The sequence below is a fragment of the Amblyraja radiata genome, chromosome 11 (genome assembly GCF_010909765.2).
Source record: "Amblyraja radiata isolate CabotCenter1 chromosome 11, sAmbRad1.1.pri, whole genome shotgun sequence".
Classification (NCBI taxonomy): Eukaryota; Metazoa; Chordata; class Chondrichthyes; order Rajiformes; family Rajidae; genus Amblyraja; species Amblyraja radiata.
The window spans coordinates 38,943,726-38,966,988 of record NC_045966.1 but is presented as its reverse complement, the minus strand read 5'-3'; the positions used below and the strand labels follow the sequence as shown (position 1 = coordinate 38,966,988).

Here is a 23,263-nt window from a genome sequence, read left to right as displayed (position 1 = left end):
GGAGATAGTTTAAGTAGATGTCACAGCTCTCACTATCTGACTGCTTAATACATTATATTAATTTATCGACAAATATGCCAACAATTAAATTCCTTGTTCACATGAAGCTCACAGAGTAAGCAGTCCACATACAGTAATGATAAATGTAACAATAAGTACAATGACGAGTGCAAAACAGCAGAAGATCAAAATCCGATTAGTGCAAAAGAATATTACCGTACAATAATGCGTACTTAGCAGCACTACAGAAAGAAGTGTGAGAGAGGTTGGTTTAGGTGTCCGACAGCTGATATCTTCTCCCAGTAGGTAGAAGCGAGAAAGGGGAATGGCCAGGGTGACAGGCACCCTTGACAATATCTCCAGCCTTCCTGATGCAATGCACTGTGAAGATGGACGGGATGGATGGAAGTGGCGAGCCAGATATGGACTGGGCTATGTTCACCACTTCCTCAGGTTCAGGTGGTCAGGGGCAGAGCAGTTGAGACCAGGTTGAGATGCATCCCATCTGAATAATTGCTGCAGCGCACCTGTAGAAGTTTGAGAGAATCCTCGTGGACATGCTGAATCTTCTCAAATGCTTCTCAAAAGTAGAAAAGCTGATGTGCTTTTTTGATCACCGCATCAGTGTGAAGGGACCAGCTCAGGTTGCTGGTGATATGAAAGTTAGGAGCTTGAAGCTGTCCACCTTCTCTACAGCAGCTCTGTTGATGAGGACAGGGTGCTCACCCCCTTGCTTCCTTACATGAGTTACATATCTTATATACTGTAAGTTACATAAGTAGTTTAATGGATAAGTTTTGTCTCACATCTTCTGACTTTACATCTCTGACCTTTGTCCCACCATCTGCCTATCAAAAAACAACTTCACCTCTATCCACCTATCACTTGCCAGGCTTTGTCCTACCTCCTCCTCTCTTCCAGCTTTCTCCCCTCCACCACCCCCACAATCAGTCTGAAGGGACCCGATCCAAAACGTCACCTATCCGTGTTCTCTACAGATGCTGCCTGGCTCCAGCTTTCCACAAGAACCTCTCCCTTGCTCTCTACGACTCCCTGCTCCACTCATCCCTTCCCACCTCCCCGTCCAGATTTTTCCCTACACTATGTTTAAGTGGGATAAAGTAGAACTAGTGTGAACGGGTGATCAATAGTTGGCATGGACCTGGGACCTATTTCCATGCTGTATCGCTAAACTAAACTGTTCTGCCCAAGGTCCTAAAAAATTGTAGAATTGTGAATGCAGCCCAGTCTATCGTACAAACCAGTCCCCCATCATCGACTCTATCTATACTTCACACTACCATCATAATCAAGGACCACTCGTATCCTCTTCCATCCTCTCTTGTCAGGCAGAAGAATTTTTAAATGAGACCATGATTCTGAAAGCTCTCCACAGTGAGAGGGGAAAGAAGTTAAAGGGACCTGTGGGACAACTATTTCAGTGGTGTGTATATGGAACGAGCTGCTGGAGGATTTGGTTGAGGCAGGTACAACAACAACATTCAAAAGGCACATGGACAGCTACATAGGATTGGAGGGACATGGAGCAGGTGCTCTGAAAGGTTAGATTGCATGGGATCCAGGGAGAGCTAACTGACTGGGTAGAGGATTGGCTTCATGGAAAGAGGATGATGGTGGAAGGTGGACAGGTACACGGATAGGAAAGATTTAGAGGCATATGGACCAAATGCGGACTAGTTTGAATGGGACATCATGGCCAGGGCAGGTGCACACACATGAGGCCAGCTCGGTGAGGCAACTTGATTGGCAGGGTGGATCTGAGACAAAGAACATGTTTCCATGCTGTGTCTCTCCAAAAACTATGGCTTCCAGTAGGGCTGCTTCCTTTCCCCTGTACTATGTATGTTTACCCATTGTCATGGTGCTTACAATAAGGATGAGAACAGATTGCTCGTACACTCACCCTGGCACCTACGTTCCCTTGGTTTCTCTCCTCTCGCTGTGCTTCCCTGAACAGAGAAATTGGAGTGCATTGGATGGGGGTGAAATATTCACCACTGTTGCACCATTTAAACAATTTAATTAGCCATACAGAGCGGAAACAGGTTATTGGGCCCAACCTGCCCATGCCGATTAAGATGTCCATCAACACTAGTCCCACCTGCCCATGTTTGGCCCATATCCCTCTTAACCTTTCCGATCCTTGTACATGTACATCTTCCACCCTTGGCTTCCTTCCAAGAAGCCAATTCCATATCCAGCCGGTCAGCTTTCACTTGATCCCAGGCGATCTAACTTTCTAGAGCAGCCTACCATAAAGTGACTATCAAATGACTTGCCAAACTCCATATGGACACTGTCTTTGGCTATCCATAATCAGGCCATCTACATGCATCCTTTTTGTCCTACTTCCTCCTCCCCTCTTCCAGCTTTCTCCCCTCCACCACCCCCACAATCAGTCTGAAGAAGGGTCCTGATCCAAAACATCATCTATCCATGTTCTCTAGATGCTGCCCGACTCCAGATTTCCGCAAGAACATCTCTCGCTCCCTACGACACCCTGCTCCACTCATCCCGACCCCTGGCATTTTATCCTACACTATGGATGAGTAAATGGGATAAAGTAGCACTAGTGTGAATGGGTGATCGATAGTTGGCATGGACCTGGTGGCTGAAGGGCCTGTTTCCATGCTGTATTTCTAAACTATACTGTTCTGCCCAAAGTGCCAAGAAATTGTAGAATTGTGAATGTAGCCCAGTCTATTGTACAGTCCCCCATCATCGACTCTTTCACACTGCCATCATATCGAGGACCACTCATTACTTCTTCCACCCTCTCTTGTCAGGCAGAAGAACTTTTAAATGAGACCGTGATTCTGAAAGCTCTCTACATTGAGGGGGGAAATAATATTCTCCAGTAACTTGCCGACCACAGATGTTAGGCTCACTGGTCTATAGTTCCCAGCCTTTTCTTTGAAGCCCTTCTTAACTAGATGAACACCATTAGCCACCCTCCGGTCTTCCAGCACCACACCCAAATCTCCAAGGACAAGGACAAACATCATTCCACAATATCTGCAGAAATACCACAGTCTGCAATATATCCTGAAGCGGGCATTAGGTACTTATGCTTGCAAACTGTAATCCACATGCCAGTTTTGTAAATTGCCATTTGAGTTGTCTGTGTCCACTCACGCCTATCTGCGGCATACTTCAAATCCCTTTACCCAACCCTCCCTCCCAAATGTTGTTTGGCAGATTGCCATTGTTTACAGGAACTCACACTGTCCATCAGCACACCATCAAACTCTGAGGAAAAGAGACCTAGAGACATGAAACTGCAGATGCTGGAAACTTGAGCAAAACACAAAGTGATGGAAGAACACAGGTGGTCAGCTGCATCTGTGGAGGGAACGGATGGACGATGTTGCGTTTGTTCTGTGAGAGTTCTAGCAACTCCGGTGAGCGATGAGCAGTCCTGAAGTTTTGGTGCTGATACAGATTGTCATTCACAATCGAAGAGCTGATTTTTTTCAAACTCAGAAATCAAGTCTTAGTGCTACATAGCTACTTTAAATACCAGAGGGTGTAGGTTTAAGATGAGGGGGGGGGGGGGGGGGTGGGAGGGGGGAATAGTTTAAAGATTTATGAGGCAGGATTTATTTTTAATAGGGTACACAAAAATGCTGGAGAAACTCAGCGGGTGCAGCAGCATCTATGGAGCGAAAGAAATAGGCAACGTCTCGGGCCGAAAACCTTCTTCAGACTGATGGGGGATGGGGGCGGGGAGAAGAAAGGAAAAAGGAGGAGGAGGAGGAGGAGCCCGAGGGTTGAGGGAGAGATAGGAAGGGGAGGAGACAGCAAGGGCTAACAAAATTGGGAGAATTCAATGTTCATGCCCCCAGGATGCAGGGTCCCCAAGTCTGAGGTGCTGTTTCTCCAATTTCCGGTGGTGCTCACTCTGGCCATGGAGGAGACCCAGGACAATTATTTTTTCATTATTTTCAGCAGAGTGGTAGGCGTCTGGAACATAATGCTAGATGAGGTTGCGGAAGCAGATGTGACAGCAACATTTAGGAGGAATTTGGACAGACACATGAACAGGCAGAGAAAAGAGGCATACAGACCATGTGCAAGCAGATGGCAGAAACAAGGGAGTAACTCAGCAGGTTAGGCAACATCACTGGAGAACATGGTTAAGTGATGTTTAGGGTCGGGACGTTTCTCCACTGAAGAGTCTCGACTCGAAAAGTCATCTATCCGTGTTCTCCAGAGATTCTACCTGAGCCATTGAGTTACTCCAGCACTTGTGCCTCTTTCTTCAGGCAGATGGGATTAGTTTAGATTGGCATCTTAGTTGATGCACACTGTGGGTCACTGGGCTATTTCTTATGCTGCACTGTTCCATGTTCTATAAGGAAGAAACAGTGGATCTGGTGTGTGTTCATTTCTCAAAGCTTTGAATAAAGGCCACAGGTGCTTGGCCAACATGGTTGAACATATGGATTTGGCGGCAATGTATTAATATAGATTGAGAATCAATTATTGAATAGAGATTGGGAATAATACATCATCCTCAGGATTGGGGGGCCTATGATCAGTGGGGCACTGTTGAGAATCAATGCTTGGGCTCCATTTATTCACAATTCATGCCAGTTATTTGCTGAGGAGGATGAACGGTCACATTTCCATGTTTATTGAAGTTGCCTCCAAGCCATACACCATCCTGACCTGGAAATATATCGCCGTTCCTTCACCGTCACTGGGTCAAAATCCTGCAACTCCCTCCCTATCGGCATTGTGGTTGTACATCTTATGATTGCTTTAACTGGCTTCAAACAAACACCAAGACCTGAATCATCAATAATGAAAGGCCATGATAGAGTAGACGTGGAGAGGATGTTTCTGCTCATGTGAGAGTCTGGGAACAGAGGGCACAGGCTCGGTATAAAAGGACATACCTTTAGAATGGAGATGAGGAATTTCTTTAGAGAGAGGGTGGTGAATCTGTAGAATTCATTGCCACAGACGGCAGTAGAGATCAAGCCAGTGGGTATTTTTAAAGTGGAGATTAATAGGTCCTTGATTAGTAAGGGTGTCATAGGTTACAGAAGAAGGCAGGTGAATGGGGTTGAGAGGTAAAAATGGATCAGCCAAAATCAAATGGCGGAGCAGACTTGATGGGCCGAATGGCCGAATTCTGTTCCTGTGTCTTTTGATCTTATGAACCATGGACGTTCCCAGGCTGAGCAGCACACCTTGGGCGTGGAGGATGTGGCGGGGACAGAACTTTAGCCAGTAAGGCCATCAGGAAACCAAAGAAAATCTCTACCCAAATCATGTCAGAAAACACGAGGTAACCAGAATTATTTAAAGTAATTTACAACCATTTGATTCTAATGATTTCTTCCTAATCACAATTATCGATTTGTAATGATACATATTTATTATCTACAAATTAGACCTCATTTACAGATTGTGTAAAATAGTACAGATTATAAAATAAATATATTAAATTTTTTTCATCCATTCACTGCAATCTTTATTACTTATAATAAAAACACCATGGAAGCAGAAACCCTCCTTTCAATAAGTTTACCTGAAAAGGTTGACGTAAGCACAACAACACCTTATTCCTATTCACATCCACTTTCACGGTACAATTATAGACATAGTAACGTTCCGACCCTTCAACTGTGACCCAGAAACAAAAGCCTTGTCTGCTACACCATTTGTTCAGGTTGGCACAAAACCGACCAGGATTGCACACAAAGAACCTGCATTCATTAGACAAAGAATAAGTAATTGATCAATGTCGCCCTCATCGCCTCCAGGGAGTTTGGATCAGAGCTCAAACATTTATTTTGTTCTGTCAGATTTCCCCAGCACCATTTTGGCAGTAAAAAGGTCAAAGCCCCACATGGAGTATTTAAAACTGGCCAACCAGATCTTGAATCTCAGCACGTTAATCAGCAAATTTACACAAGAAACAAGGATTATCCAGCACCTTGGAGACAGCGTGACCCTATATTCCAGTTAAATATGCCAGGACTTTTGTTGCGGTTAGTAATCAAGCTTGCATCCAAACCTTATTGACTGTAGTGGATATAAAATTTTCTCCAAAATGAGTAAAAATTAAGGATACACAACCTGGATTAATCCCTGATATGAGACACTCTTTCAGCACTGTGTTCCATTATCCAGTCTTCATCTGCTTTTCTTCCACTCACAAATGCTCCCCGTCTCCAACCTCTTCAGACGCATCCCAGACATTCCCTCCTGATTACCTCCAGTGTGACAGACTTCATTTGACGCTCTCCTCATTAGCGAGAACCCCTTATCCCCGAACTTTTCCGCTACAATTCCAACACTCACCATCCTCAGAAAGATACTATTTCCATTTCTTGAAATGCTCCCCCGCCACTTCCTCCCCTCAGGTGCAACCATTCACAACCCACCTGCAAGACATTTCCACTTACCCAGCCCATTAGAAAATTGCGCCTTACCCCTTTCTTCCTGTCTAACAGGAACGCTCCCTGAACCCCTCCCAGCAGATATTCTCTGACCCCCTACCATCAGAGACAGTCCCTACTTCTAACGTCCATTAGAGATGCACCCTAACTGCCCTTCTGTTAGAGACGCTCCCTAGCCACTTCCATCAGAGACACTCCCTACCCTCCACTGCCATTTGACTCTCCCTACCCTCCCATCCTCCAAGAGGTTCCCCCTGCTGTCCCCTCCTCCAACGAGACTCTCCCTACCCTCCACTCTCCAATAAGACGCGCCCTACCCTCATAAGAGACTTTCCCTATCCTTCCATCCTCCAATAAGAGATTCTAATTACCCTCCCCATCTCCAGTAAGAGGCTCTCCCTAGAAATCCTTCCTCCAAATATGAGACTCTCCCTACCCACATTCCCTCCATTAAGAGGCTCTCCCCACCCTCTCCTCTGTGCAACAGGCCGGTCACTATGAGCAGCTCCTGGTTTGAACATTCCGTGAGGTACAGGTTAAAAATGGGGCACGTTTTTGGAATGAATTGGACAAGTGAGCATCAGCATGGAAGATCCAATGAAAAATGGACTCTCGTACAACGTTTTGATTTTGTTGAGTAGAAAAGATATCGCAGCAGACAGCACTGCTCCGAGATATGCATGTTTGTGCAGTGTTGTGGGGCATTGATGGCCTCTCCTGCTCTCCCCGATTGGCTGCTGCAGTCTCTCTGCGATGAAATCGAAGGGCCAAGAACCGAGGAGGAAGATTCCTGAATCGAACTATCGCAGGCTGCAGGGAGCAGCATTCAGCGTCACACCCAAATCCTTTCTTAAGTCTCGGTTTTCTTTATAAATATCTGAAAGAAAATTTCAGGACACTTTCGCCACTGTTCAGTGATGCATAGAATTTTATTTTACAACCCCGAAACCCCCCCTGTTGTTTTACGCCCCCTCACCAGACCTGTTCCTTCCTTCCTCTTTGTCAAACTGCTCTAGCCCATCTAATCTCTGCTGGCATTTACAGAAAGCAATCTAGTACATCCTAAACCCTGCCCTTCAACATATCCCTGTAAATCTTTTTCCAATCCCTTGGATGTGGAGAGGACGTTTCCATTAGAGGGAGAGTCTAGGTCATAGCCTCTGAATTAAAGGACGTTCTTTCGGGAAGGGGAATGGTGAGAAATGTCTTTAGTCAGAGGGTGGTGAATCTGTGGAATTATTTGCCACAGAAGGCTGTAGAGTGGATATTTTTAAGGCAGAGATAGATGGGTTCTAGTTTAGTACAGGTGTCAGAGGTTATGGAGAGACGGCAGGAGAATGGGGTTAGGAGGGAGAGATAGATCAGCCATGATTGACTTGATGGGCCAAATGGCCGAATTCTACTATTCCGTATGACCTTATGGCCCTTCTGAAAACTACTGTTAAACAGAAATACAGCAGGGAAACAGGCTCTGGGGAAAAGTCTACCCTGTCTATGCCTATCATAATTTTGTATACTTTCTTGAAGTCTCCCCTCAGCCTCTTACACTCTAGAGAAATTAATCTAACAATTCAATCTCTCCTTTGAGTTTATACCCTCTAACGCAGGAAGCATTCTGGTGACTCACTTGTGCACCCACTCTAAAACCTCCACATCCTTCCTGTAATGGGCTGACCAGAACTGCATGCAATACTCCAAATGCGGCTAACCAAAGTCCGTTAAAACTGCACCATGACGTCCTCACTCTTATACTCAATGCCCACACCAATGTTGAGGCTTGGAGTATTGTGTTGAGTTTTGGTCACACAATGTCATTAAGCTGGGGAGAGTGCAGAGACCATTGACGGGGATGTCGCCAGGGCTCGAAGGCCTGAGCTACAGGAAGAGGTTGGGCAGGCTAGGATATTATTCCATGGAACGCAGGAGGACGAGGGGTGATCTTATAGAGGTGTATAAGATCCTGAAGAGAACAGAAAGGGCGAATGCAGTTTTTTATCCAGAGTAGGGGAATTAAACCAGAGGACACAGACTTAAGGTGAGAAGGAAAGATTTAATAGGAACCTGAGAGGCAACTATTTCACACCGAGGGTGATGGCTGTATGGAAAGAGCTGCCAGAGGAGGTAGTTGAAGCAGGTACTATCGCAACGTTTCAGAAGCAATTAGACAGGTACATGGATAGGGCAAATTCAGAGGGATATGGGCTAAACGCAGGAGTAGTGTAGATGGTCAGTGTGGGCAAGTTAGGCTGTTTTCATACTATGATTCTATGACAGGGTAGGTTAGTGAACAAGTTACCTCGCTAAGTATCACCCAAACCGGCGAGTCTGACAGGGTGGACAAGCGAACAAACTCCAGTGGCCCGAGCGATGGGTCCACCTCCCCCTCAGCGATACCGTTTGTGAAGTAAGCTGAAATAAAAGGAAATCAGTGAGAGGAAAGATCTAACCATTCCAGGTCATCTTTTATCCTATTCTACTCAACATCAACATTAAGGGCGGCATGGTGGCGCTGCCGTAGAGTTGCTGCCTTGCAGTGCCAGAGACCCAGGTTTGATGCTGACTTTGGGTGCTGTAGAATAGAATAGAATGCCTTTTATTGTCATTCAAACAGCTTGGTTTGAACGAGATTGCATTTTCTACAGTATGGAGTTTGTATATTCTCCCCGTGACCTGCATGGGTTTTCTCTGAGAACTCGCGTTTCATAGATACATAGACAATAGGTGCAGGAGTAGGCCATTCATCCCTTCAAGCCAGCATCGCCATTCAATGTGATCATGGCTGATCATCCACAATCAGTAACCCATTCCTACCTTCTCCCCATATCCCTTGATTCCACTAGCCCTAACAGCTCTGGCTAACTTTCTTTTGAATGCAGGCAGAGAATTCCACAAATTCACCACATTATTTTTCTCAGGTTTGTAGGTTAATTGGATTGGTAAAATTGTAAATTGTCCCTAGTGTGTGTAGGATAGTGTTAATGTAAGGGGATCGCTGGTCGGTGGGCAAAAAAAAACCCTTGCCTGTGTCGGCCACGCTTTGTCCCGCCTCTCATCTTTTCCAGCTTTCTTCTTCCCACCTGCAATCAGTCTGAAGATGGGTCTCAAGCGGAAACATCACCTATCCATGTTCTCCAGGGATGCTGTCTGACTTGCTGAGTTACTCAAGCATTTTGTGCCCTTGTGTACAGAACTAGTATGAACGGATAATCGATGGACTTTGTGAGCTGAAGAGTCTATTTCCATTGATGGATCTATCTATCAAAAACAGGAGTAAAAGTCTGGGGCTAAATATGTTTGCCTTACCGATGCGGATGTAGCCATCCTCTGTTCGCTGGTATTTGGGAAACTTGTCTTTTCCATCCAGCAAGGTTTCCTTCCCCGACTGTACCATCTGTGAAGCAGAATAACAAAAGACAATTGGAAAAAAAAGACACAAAGTGCTGGAGTAACTCAGCATCTCTAAACGACAGGCTCTGTAGAAGGGTCCCAACCTGAAACGCCACATATCACCAGAGATGCTGCCTGACCTGCGGAGTTACTCCAGCACTTGATGTCGTTTTTTGTAAACACCTCTGCAGTTCCTTATGTCTACAGAGGAATTTGGACCCGAGTCACGCCTGGCCTGTAGAATGTCCAGCTTTAGGATGGCACAGTGGCTCAGCAGTAAAGCTGTTGCCTCACAGCGCCAGGGACCCGGGTTCAATCCCGATTACGGGTGCTGTCTGTCTGGAGTTTGCACATTTTCCCTGCGACTGCTTGGGTTTCCTCCAGGTGCTTCAGTTTCCTCTCACATCCCAATTGCTCCCAGTGGTAGGATACGAAATTGGGATAACGGGTGCTCAGTGCGGACTCGGTGGGCCGAAGTGGTTTCCAATCTCTATCTCTAAACAAAACTAAACTAAACCCATCTTCCCAACGTACTAACGCAAGGAACATAAGGAACACTGCTTCCGAACTTACATCGAATGGCAAAACCTCTACAGAGGTGTTGAAGAGCTTGTCGCCAGGGTGTTCGATGTTCCCACTGCGGAAGAAAAACCTGTGGACAGAACAGCAAGAGATGAGATGTCCAAGCGGGTAGTTACATCAGGCTTGAGAGGGCAGAGTGATAATGGGGGCAGCTGATGTGTACATGGCCTTTACACTCACACACCTAAGCTCCCTGCCATTTACTCTGCATGTCCTAGCTAAACCTTGCCTTCATAAGTCATAGGTGCAGAATTAGGCCATTCGGCTCATCGAGTCTACACCACCATTCAATCATGGTTAATCTATCTTTCCCTCTCAACTCCATCTTCCCATAACCCCCGACATCCTTACTAATCTAAGATCCTGCCTTAAAAATACCCAATTACTTGGCCACAGCCATCATCTGTGGTTTTGAATTCCACTGATTCACCACAGACTAAAGAAATTCCTCCTCCTCTCCTTTCTAAAGGTACATCCTTTTATTCTCGTCCTAGACTCTCCCACTAGTGGAAACATCATTTCCACATCCATTCTATCCAGGCCTTTCATTATTCGGTAAGTTTTAACGTGGGATTTCACAGAGAGTGGTGGACACTGCCCGGTCCATCACGGGTACTGACCTCCCCACCATCGAAGGGATCTACAGGAGGCGCTGCCTCAAAAAAAGCACCAGCATCATCAATGACCCACACCACCCTGACCACACTCTCATTTCACTCCAGCCATCAGGTAAGAAGGTGCAGGAGTGAAAATTGTAACGTCCTTAACAGTTCTCAACACCCATCAGGCTATTGAACAATATGAACTATCTTGGTTGCATTAGAGACTTTGGGTCTGTTTTGCACCAATATCGCTCTATCTTTTTTTAATTAATTAATTAATTAATTCATTTTGTTTATTGTTATCTACGAGTACTGTGTTTACAGATCTGTTATGCTGCTGTCTGGTTATGGACACCCCAAGCCAGTGCCAGTCCAAAGTCTCCGAGAAGGTTTGGGCGTAGAGCTAGCACCGCTACCCCGTAAAACCCATAACCCGCTACGGAAACAGCAGGCGGAAACTATACTGGAAACCAGCATGAGAGACGGAACTGGAAACCAGCATGAGAGACGGAGCTCGCCCCCTACAAGCATGACGGGCTCCGGCCAAAGCCTCCGGGAAACCTATCGAGGGTGGAAGACGTCGCACATCACCAAACAGAATGGCGAAAGCTTGCTGCCCAATGCACTCAACAGCGTGGGGGGAACTAAGTCTAAGTAAGTATGCTGCTGTGAGTAAGAATGTCATTGTTCTGTTTTTGGTACATATGACAATGAAACACTCTAGACTTGACTCATAGTAGATTAGAGCATGTCATCCCTAATGATAATCCCAGTGCCGGACTAAAATAAAGTCAGACCACAATTACATTTCCTTTTCTCTTATTTGTTTCCTCGAATATGTCAACACACTCCTCCCGCACTCTGAGCCAGAAGGTGAGACTCAAATCAAAGTCACCAGTCAATTGGTGAGGGAGTCTGTGACGGGGAGAGTGTCTATGGGCTGTGGGAGATTCAGTGTGTGGGTGATGGGGGTGGGTGAGATTGGGAAAAGATCACCTCAGTGCGGTGAGGGAGTGAACAGGCAATGTCACACCAAAAAACATCGGCACTACTTAACTTTGCAACTTACCTGTCTATTTTGACTGGCGTAAAAAATCTGAAGCGTATAAAGTCGCCAGCCACCGGGGTGAATGCCCAGAAGAAATCCTCTCCCATGTAAGCCTTTTCCAGTGTGAAGTGCTGGTAGGTTTTCAGGCTAGTGGTGACCTCAGCCGGTGGGTTGGAATGACCTTTGTGTAGGGCATGTTTCCCAAAGTCCTTGTCCTGAGAAGATAAACAAGATGTGTCACAAACAAACCCACGCAAAGAGCAAAGAAAATGCTAATGCTGGAAGTCGAAGAAAAGTCCAGCAGGTCAGGCTGCCCCTGCGGAGGGTGAGAAAGCACCGACACTAGGGCAAGGAAATGTTTCAAGAATCATTAAACTTGCAAGGAAGGGATGGGATAATCAAACAGAATGACTGTGATGGTGTTGGTTTTAGTTTAAAGATAAACATCGAAACAGGCCCTTCAGCCCACTGGGTCCACACCCGTTCACACTCGTTCTATGTTATCCCACTTTCTACTCCATTCCCTGATCACAGGGGGCAATTTACAGATGGCCAATGAACTATGATGGAATGGTGGAGCAGAATCGATGCTGCTCATGTTTAATGGATAGGAACGGTTTAGAGGGATATGAGCCAAACAAAGGCAGGTGGGACTAGTGTTGGTGGGCCATGTTGGCTGGCATGGGCAAGTTGGGACATAGGGCCTGTTTCCGTGCTGTATGAGTCTATCTCCTTTAAACTTTGCCCCTCTCACCTTAAAGTGCTGCTCTCAAGTCGTGAACATTTCCATCCTGGGAAAAAGGATCTGTGTCTACCCTATGATTTTGTTCATTTTATATACATCTACCATGTCTCCTCTCAGCCATTGGCATTCCGGGCAGGCAGCTGAGATTAACGTATCGGGACCACAGGGAAAACAGTTGCCGTTCTTCCCCAACAGATGTTGCAGAAGCAGATGTGCTGTTATATTCATCATCAATGATATTTTTTTCTGACTGAACTTAAAATCCCATCTGACTTGGAGCATTCATCTAAACTTGTGGATTAAAAGAAGTGTGGCAAAACCACAGTATTACTGTACCCCAATGGGCTTGTGAGTGTATGGCAAAATGTATATTCATTTTAATGTCATACATTCAATGCATTATCTAAATTCCTAAATCCAGAATGATATCAGAATTTGCTAACACAAATTCACCACATGGTAATTACATTCTTCTCCTTGTAATTGACATTGGATTAATTGAGTCAACAAGGCTATTAACACATTAGTATCAGGTGGACTGATGGGACTGAACGCTGATAAATCCCCAGGGCCTGATGGTCTGCATCCTAGGGTACTCAAGGAGGTGGCTCTAGAAATCGTGGATGCATTGGTGATCATTTTACAATGTTCTATAGATTCAGGATTAGTTCCGGTGGATTGGAGGGTAGCTAATGTTATCCCACTTTCCAAGAAAGGAGCGAGAGAGAAAACGGGGAATTATAGACCAGTTAGCCTGACATCGGTGGTGGGGAAGATGCTGGTGTCAATTATTAAAGAAGTAATAATGGCGCATTTGGATAGCAGTAAAAGTTGGTCCAAAATATTGGTCCAAGTCAGCATGGATTTATGAAGGGGAAATCATGCTTGACTAATCTTCTGGAATATTTTGAGAATGTGACAAGTAAAATGGATGAAGTTGATGTAGTGTATCTGGACTTTCAGAAAGCCTTTGATAAGGTCCCACACAGGAGATTAGTGGGCAATATTAGAGCACATGCTATTGGGGATAGGGTATTGACGTGGATAGAGAATTGGTTGGCCGACAGCAAACAAAGAATATGAGTAAACTGGTCCCTGTCAGAATGGCAGGCACTGGAGTGCCGCAAGACTCGGTGCTGGGGACGCAACTATTTATAATATATATTAATGATTTAGATGATGGGATTAAAAGTAACACAAGCAAATTTGCAGATGACACAAATCTGGGTGGCAGTGTGAACTGCGAAGAGGATGCTAGGAGGCAGCAGGGTGACTTGGACAGGTTGAGTGAGTGGGCGGATGCGTGGCAGATGTAGTATAATGTAGTTAAATGTGAGGTTATCCACTTTGGCGGCAAGAACAAGGAAGCAGATTATTATCTCAATGGTGTCAGATTAGGAAAAAGGGATATGTGCGAGACCTGGTTGCCCACATCTCCTGTGTGGGACCTTATCAAAGGCTTTCTGTACACCAGTCACTGAAAGTAAACATGCAGGTACAGCAGGCAGTGAAGAAAGCTAGTGGCATGTTGGCCTTCATAACGAGAGGATTTGAGTATAGGAGTAAAGAGGCCCTTCTGCAGTTGTACAGGGCCCTGGTGAGACCACATCTGGAGTATTGTGCGCAGGTTTGGTCTCCTAATTTGAAGAAGGACATCCCATGCTTTTGAGGCAGTGCAGCTTCGGTTCGCGAGATTAATCCCTGGGATGGCGGGACTTTCATATGAGGAAAGATTGGAAAGACTGGGTTTGTATTCACTGGAATTTAGAAGGGTGAGAGGGGATCTTATAGAAACGTATAAAATTATATAAACGACTGGACAAGCTAGATGGAGGAAAAAAATTCCCAATGTTGGGGGAGTTCAGAACCAGGGGCCACAGTCTAGGAATAAAGGGGAGGCCATTTAAAACTGAGATGAGAAAAAACTTTTTCACCCAGAGAGTTGTGAATTTGTGGAATTCTCTGCCACAGAAGGCAGTAGAGGCCAATTCACTGGATGAATTTAAAAGAGAGTTAGATAGAGCTCTAGGGGCTAGCGTAATCAAGGGATATGGGGAGAAGGCAGACACTGGTTACTCATTGTGGATGATCAGCTATGATCACAATAAATGGCGGTGCTGGCTCGAAGTGCCAAATGGCCGCCTCCCCCTACACTTATTTTCTATGTTTCTATCTGATTCTGAAGAAAGGTCCTGACCCAAAACATCACTCCCATGTTCTCCAGAGATGCTGCCTGACCCACTAAGTTATTCCAGCACTTTGTGTCTTTTTTTGTAATCCAGCATCTGTAGTTCTTTGTTTCCACTGGCATTAGGATGGCACAGTGGTAGTTGCTGCCTTACAGCGCCAGAGACCCGGGTTCGATCCTGACTACGGGTGCTATCTGTACGGAGTTTGTATGTTCTCCTTATGACCGTGAAGGTTTTTTCCGTGCGCTCCGGTTTCCTCTCACACTCCAAAGACGCACAGGTTTGTAGGTTAATTAGCTTCGGTAAAATTGTAAATTGTCCTTCATGTGTAGGATAGTGCTAGTGTTCCGGGTGATCGCTGGTCGGCACGGACTTGGTGGGCCAAAGGGCCTGTTTACATGCTGTATCTCTAAAACTAAAAACTAAAACTACTTCTTCCCATTAACCTCCTGCAGGTAAAACTCACCTGCATGCAGCTATTTAAAACAGATTTTTGAAGCAATGCCAAAACAGAAAAACATTTAAAATAAAATAACAGAAGGAAAGCCATGTGGTCACAGGGCAAGCGTGCAAACTCCACACAGCATCGATCCCGAGCCCTGGAAGTGTAACAGCGGCACTATCTGTGGACAACCCTGCTGACAAATACTTATTCTTAAATTATTGCAACGAACCAGCAGCTTCTCAGGTCATTTATCACTCTACTATTTACACACAGTTGCTGTAAATTGACGTAGTAAGCTCATGGAAAATATGTGCAAATTGGCTGCAATGTTTCTGGCACTTCATTTGCCTCCGCATTCTCCGAAGCTTAAAGAGATTTAGCAGATGGTGGGTGTGTGGAACGAGCTGCCAGAGGAGGTAGCTGAAGTAGGTACTATAATAGCATTTAAAAGACGTTTGGACAGGTACATTGATGGGAAAGGTTGAGAGGGATGGGGACAAAACACACGCAAATGAGACTATTTTAGATGGGACATCTTGGTTGACATGAATGAGTTGGGCCGAAGGGCCTGTTTCCGTGACGTTTGAGTCTATGTTACCAAATACTCTCACATACTCGACAGATGTCCTGTGGAAAGTACCCTGACTGGTTGCATCATGGCCTGGTACAACAATTCCAACGCATAGGAACGCAAGAAGCTGCAGAGAGTGGTGGACTCTACCCCCTCCATCACAGGCACAACCCTACCCTCCATCGAAAGCATCTACACCATGCGCTACACCAACGCGGCGGCATCTATCATCAAGGATCCTCACCATACGGGTCGCGCCCCCTACTCACTACTGCTGTCGGGAAAGAGGTACAGAAGCCTGAAGTCACACACCACCAGTTTCAGGAACAGCTACTTTCTTACAACCATCAGGTCCAGGAACCGACCCACACACGCTAATCCTACCTCAGCAACTAAACACTACGGACCACCTCTTGCACTACAATTCTAATTGAATTTTGAACCTATTTGTTATTGCACATTTTTCTTTTCAGTCAATTTGTGTATAATAACTTATATAAAATGTATGATTTTGTGCACTACCTGACTGTGCTGGTGATGCCGCTGCAAGCAAGATTTTCATTGTACCTGTACCTCACCGTACTTATCGATACAAATCAATTTGGCTTGAGGGCTTAGTTGACTATTTTAGTACAATTGCTAGTCGAGGATATGCATAGACATGGGAATACTGTACTGGACTGTGTGTAAGAATGAATTTCACTGTGGGTTTACACACTTGACAATAAATGCATCATTGAACCATTGAGTTACTGGGGACTTCCAGAGGTCACAAAGGGTGAGTCGGAAAAGCATGTCTCTCTGTCTCTTATTACATCGACCAGAAACTACCCCGGAGGCCCAGATAACACGAGTACGTTCAAGTTCTTTTGACTAAACACCATGTAATAGTGGAGGCAACATTCTTGGAATAACTTAAAAACGGACACCAGGGTCTTCCCAAAGATTGTGCTAAAACGTGTTCTCTAATCTCTATCAGTCTAGTAATCTGCTCGCTGATTAAGCTATTAATAAAACATTTGGCAAAGTGGAAATACGGAGCAGTGAGGGAGAGTTTAAAGCATCCTGACTACGGGTGCTTTCTGTGTGGAGTTTGTATGTTCTCCCTGAAACCACGTGGGTTTCCTCCAGGTGCTCCAGTTTCCTCCCACACTCCAAAGACGGTACAGGTTTGTAGGTTAATCGGCCTCTATAAATTGCCCCCTAGTGTGTAGGGAGTGCATGAGAAAGCGGGATAACATGGAAATGGTGTGAATGGGTGATTGATGGTCTGCGTGGACGCGGTGGGTCAAAGGGCCTGTTTCCTTGCTGTATCTATAAAGGTAACTAATTATCTAAACTAAAAATATATTACACCCCAGCGGTATGAACATTGACTTCTCCAATTTCAGGTAGTCCTTGCTTTCTCCCTCCTTCCCCTCCCCTTCTCAGCTCTCCCACATCCCACTGTCTTCGCCTCTTCCTTTCTTCTTCCCGCTCCCCCCACCCCCACATCAGTCTGAAGAAAGGTCTCTACCAGAAATGTCACCTATTCCTTCGCTCCATAGATGCTGCCTCACCTGCTGAGTTTCTCCAGCATTTTTGTCTACTTACAATAGAGCTAGTAAGAGAGAGCCTGTAAGAGCATGTAAGAGAGACCCAAGAGCATCAGAGGTGAAGATGGGGTGAAAAGAACCCCCGAGATACAGATCTAGTCACAGTGATGTAGGACAAAGGCCTCTCGAAATAGCAGACTGGGACAGGACTTTCCATTCAATGTCCCCACACTATTCCAATATATTTAATCTCTACAATTCATAGGAACATTTTCTGATTAAATCAGGTTAAAAGATGCAGGAATATTGGGAATCAAACACAAACAGAAAATGCTGCCACTACAAAGCAGCAGAATGATTTTTCGACTTTGGTTTAGCCACATTTAGAGTATTACTGTTCATAAGATCTAGGAGCAGAATGACACCATTCTGAAGAACGGTCCCGACCTGAAACGTCAAGAATCCATTTTCTCCAGAGATGCTGCTCCGGAGTTTCTCCAGCACTTTGTGTCTTTCTGTGTATTAACAAGCATCTGCATTTCCTCGTTTCCACATTTGGGCATTGTGTAGTGGCTGCAATGCCAGCGGACGGCAGCAGATGGTGCTGCTGGGCTGGGAGTGAGGCCCTGCTGTATGGCAGCTGGTGTCGTAGACTATAACTCAGCTGCGTGTAGGTGTGGGAATTTTAATCACATGTTCACCGCAACTGGACAGAAGCATCTCCGATCACCAGAAAATCGGGTGGCTGTCTGAGGCAGAGTGCAGGGGCATTCCCCCTGTGGAGACACTGCTTCAGTATCTGTGGAGACACTGCTTCATTACATTCCCACCCGCTCCCAGCGTACCACCCATCCACCCACCCACCCATCGCCCTGATGGCCAGCTTCATGCCAGGGATTCAAACCCCGAGCAGCCAGCTCGCTTAGTGTTGTAACCCAAAGCTTAGTGTTGGAGTAACTCAGCAGGTCAGACAGCATCTCTGGAGAAAAAGACTGGGTGGCGTTTTGGGTCAGGACCCTTCTTCAGCCTGGAAGCTTAGGCCCGAAGCTTAGTTTAGTTTATTATCATCACCTGTACCGAGGTACATGAAAAGCTAAGTGACACAGGGCAGCAAGGGCCTGTAAATGCTGGTTTACAAAAAAAAGTGCTGGAGTAATTTAGTGGGTCATGCAGCATCTGTGGAGATGACATAAAACGACACAGAGTGCTGGAGTGACTCAGATTTTGATTGCTCCACTGCAAAATCTCCCCATGGTATGCCTACTTTAAAGTGCTCTCCAGGGATGCTGTCTGTCCCTCTGAGTTACTCCAGCACTTTGTGTCTTTTTCAGGGTTGCAACGGGATGGATACAGGTCATTAAAAGGCAAGAATATTATTTATGGGGGGTAAAAATGAAAAACAGATCGAACACAGAACTGTATAGCACAGGAGCAGGCCCTTCGGCCCACAATGTCTAGCAATGTTACAACATTTTGAGATTTTAATAATCAAGTCTGTAATTTATCCCATCAGATAAAGCATAAAAAGAAGTTTAATTTGACACCCAATTCACTTTTATATCTTCAGTATTAAAAATGTTATGGCCATTTTCATACTCGGAAATTAGCATCTTGTTCCCTATTGCTTTTTCATTGACTTAACACAGCTCTGATCGAGAACAGTCAAAAGCCCATAACTTTCTTAAAAATTAAGAGAACGGAAAGAAATTTTCAGTTATTATAGATTGAAGCATTCTGAAACAATCTTACTTAGATGACTTGAAATTAAAGCATATAATTAGTTACCTAATTGTAGCTAATTACAAAATTCAATTACTAGATCTAAACATCTATCCATTTCTTAAGAATAGAATAACATTTTTAAATAGCCTAAGTGTCCAAATAACATTCACACAAGAATTTACAATATAACATAATTTTTAAATCTCATTGTCATGGGTTTATAGGCCAAATGGAAGGAATTTAATGTTTAATACCTGTAAATTAATGGCCATTTAAATCATCTTGCGAGGGTTTTTTTCTGGAATGCGATCAATTGGAACGTTGCGGTTGCGGTGATTTAAACCCGTATCGGCAACAAAAACACTGCCGGTTCGTTCGGTGGAAAAAATCACCGTTTCGCAACTTAAAATGTGAATTAAATGCATCTTAAGAAACACTTTTATACATAAAAATAAACTACTTTCTTTTACCTGTCCCCTACTTGGGACGACAGATGGCACAATGGGCTAAGTGTTCGGCTGGAAACCGGAAGGTAGCCGGTTCGAATCCCGCTTGGAGTGCATACTGTCGTTGTGTCCTTGGGCAAGACACTTCACCCACCTTTGCCTGTGTGTGAATGTGTGTGAATGTGTGTGAGTGATTGGTGGTGGTCGGAGGGGCCGTAGGCGCAGATTGGCAGCCACGCTTCCGTCAGTCTGCCCCAGGGTAGCTGTGGCTACAGAAGTAGCTTACCACCACCGAGTGTGACTGAGGAGTGAATGAATAATGCGATGTAAAGCGCCTTGAGTATTAGAAAGGCGCTATATAAATCCCATCCATTATTATTATTATTACTTAAAATCCGGCCCCGTTGTCGGCGTCGACGGCTTCAGAAGCTGATTTTAAAATCACCCCAGCGATTAACTTGTCAGGCGAATTTTTTTTAAAAACACACAGAAAGGCCGTCGGAACGATTCTTTAGCAAAAGCTTGCACTCCAACAACCGCCCCCCCCCCCCTCAAACGCGCCAAAATCGCGCACAAGGCCAGTGGCAGAACTGCAGCGCCGCTGAAGGTAAGTATTGTAACATACCTACAATGTCTGTGTCGAAAGAAGCCACGTTAAACTAATCTCCTCTGCCTGCACATGACCCATTTCCTCCATTCCCTGCATATCCACGTGCCTATCTAAAAGCCTCTCAAACACCATTGTCATCATATCTGCCTCTACCACCACTGCTGGCAGTGGGTTCCAGGCACCCACCACCCTCTGTGTAAAAAGTACTTGCCCATATAACTCTACACAATTGTCTATTTTACCCCACACATTTAAAAGGCGCTTGAACAGGCACATGGATAGGAGAGGTTTAGAAGGAAATGGGCCAAATGTGGGAAAATGGTACTAGCTTCGGTGGGGCATTTTGTTCAGCATGGATGAGTTGGGTTGAAGGGCCTGTTTCCGTGCTGTATAACTCTATCTCCTTTAAACTTTGCCCCTCTCACCTTAAAGTTATGCCCTCAAACCTTTAACATTTCCATCCTGGGAAAAACGTTCTGACTGTCTACCCTATCTAGGCCTCTCATAATTTTATATACTTCTGTGACGCAGTGGCACAGGAATAGAGTTGCTGCCTTACAGCGCAAGAGACCCGGGTTCAATCCTGACTACGGGTGCTGTCCGTGTGGAGTTTGCACGTTCTCCCTGTGACCACGTGGGTTTTCTCTGGGTGCTCCGGTTTCCTTTCACACACCAAAGATGTACAGGTTTGTAGGTTAATTAGCTTTGGTAAAATTTTTAATTGTCCCTATGGTGTAGGATTGTGGTAGTGTACAGGGTGATCTCCTATCGGCGCAGACTCGGTGGGCCGAAGGGCCTGTTTCCGCGCTGCATCTCTGAAATCTAAAATCAAAAGTTTCAGAAAGGTGAAGAGACTTGGGACCTTTGCCCGGGTTAGGCCATTAAAATTGTGAAAGCATCTGAAGGAGATACAGATCAGAAACAAAATAATCAGGAGGAAACAGGAAATTCGGGAGAAAATGCTTGGGGTCAGTGGGGAGAGTGCAGGCTCTCCCTCACAGAGACAGGCTTGGACAATGTCAGGTCTGATCCTGTTAGAGTGGGAGAGGCTGTGAGAAAGCTGGGGAAGGCCCTGCCCATTGCTTCTGGCCTTTACTTGAGTTACACAGTTCACTGCAGGAATGTAATAGGAATAACGTTGCCGGCTGCAGAACTTACTTTCAATTTCTGGATCTTTCCGGCCAGCGAGGAATGCGTTCCGACGTGCTGGAATAGGGAAGGCTTGAATCGGATCCGGAGGTTTGCCTTCTGCCGGTCACAGTGTTTCTGGAGGAGAAGAGAAATAAGTCAATCTTTTGCACCCCTGACATTTGGTTGCCAAGGAAAGTGAACCGCTGCACAGATATTTTACTGCGATAAATGAAATGAAAACCTCCAGATACAGTTTCTTCTCAGCTGCTATCATGCAACTGACCATCCCACCAACAACTAGAGTGGTCCTGAGCTACTCATCTATCTCATTGGAGACCCTTGGACTATCTTCAATCAGACTGGACTTTATCTTGCACTAAACGTAATTCCCTTTATCCTGTATCTGGACACTGTCAACGGTTCGATTGTAATTCTATATTGTCTTTCCGCTGACTGGTTAGCACACAACAAAAGCTTTTCACTGTACCTCTGTACACGTGACAATAAATCAAACTAAACTAAACAAATATTTTAGGGGTGATCTTATGGAGGTGTATAAAATCATGAGGGGGATAGATAGGGTGGCCTGGTTCGGCAACTCCAACACCCAGGAACAAAGGAGACCACAGTGTTTTGGACGCTGCCCGGTCTATCAAAGGCACTGGCCTCCCCAGCAACAAAGGGATTTACAAGAGTTGCTGCCTTGAAAAGGCAGCCAGCATTATCAGAGACCCACACCATCCTGGCCACGCACTCATCTCGCTGCTACCATCAGGAAGAAGGTACAGAAGGGTGAACACACAGAGAACTTTACCCGGAGTAGAGAAAACCAGAACCAGAGGGCATATGTTTAAGGTGAGGGGGGAAAGATTTAATAGGAACCTGAAGTGTAATTTTTCACACAGAGGGTGGTGGGTGTATGGAACGAGTTGCTAGAGGGGGTTGAGGCAGGTACTATAATAACATTTAAAAGATACTTAGACAGGTACATAGATAGGAAAAGTTTAGAGGGATATGAGCCAAAGACAGGCAGATGGGACTAGAAGGAGTACATTGGTTGGCATGGGCAAGTTGGGCCGAAGGGCTTGTTTCCACGCTGTATGTCTCGATGACACTATGACACAGGGTAGAAGCACTCACATGCAGCTGTTGGCATCTTGGTTGGCATCTCTGAGTTGGGCGTAAGGACTGTGTGTCTCTGTAATGAGGAAACTATCGGTAACAAGGTAGTGGGGCAAAACCTGTCACTGAGAACAGTATTATCCGATGAGCTAGTGTTGTTAGGGTATTGAACCATGCTGGGGGGAGGAGGGGTGGGTGGGTGGGGGGGAGGGGGAGTTATGGGCCAGCATTACCCTACCCTAACCAGTTAGTACCTGAGCTGGGAGTGGAATTTAGATTGTTGTAAATAGCTCTGTACCGCCAGCTATCAGTCGTCTCACAAACAGGGTTTCGGACAGCCCTCAACAACGACTGGGGTGCTCTCTCTGTGTGCCTGGTCTGACATGTATTTATCTGATTGCCAGCCTTGTAGAGTTTAGAGATACAGCGCAGAAACAGGCCATTCAGCCCACCGAGTCCGTGCCGACCAGCGATCACCCCGTACATTAACACTATCTTACATACTAGGAACAATTTATAACTTTACCAAAGCCAATTAACCAACAAACCTGCACGTCTTTGGTATGTGGGAGGAAAGTGGAGCACCTAGAGAAAACCCATGCAGTCACAGGGAGAACGTGCAAACTCCGTACAGACAGCACCCTTGGTCAGGATCAAACCGGGGTCTCTCACGCTGTGAGGCAGCAACTCTACC

The 23,263-nt window shown here is 45.5% G+C and overlaps 1 protein-coding gene across 1 annotated transcript in view; it reads right to left on the bottom strand.

Moving 5' to 3' along the window:
- Positions 1–5,384: 5,384 nt before the first annotated feature.
- The window catches only part of mgat4b (alpha-1,3-mannosyl-glycoprotein 4-beta-N-acetylglucosaminyltransferase B), a 136,224-nt gene continuing 118,345 nt past the window's right edge, over positions 5,385–23,263 (bottom strand). Inside the window, exons 10-15 of the mRNA XM_033029719.1 lie at positions 21,475–21,582; positions 12,075–12,268; positions 10,395–10,473; positions 9,738–9,825; positions 8,731–8,843; positions 5,385–7,311 (exon numbers count right to left, since the gene is read on the bottom strand). Coding sequence (XP_032885610.1) covers positions 7,285–7,311; positions 8,731–8,843; positions 9,738–9,825; positions 10,395–10,473; positions 12,075–12,268; positions 21,475–21,582 — 609 coding nt within the window. The 3' untranslated portion in view covers positions 5,385–7,284. The remainder of the gene's footprint in view (positions 7,312–8,730; positions 8,844–9,737; positions 9,826–10,394; positions 10,474–12,074; positions 12,269–21,474; positions 21,583–23,263) is intronic.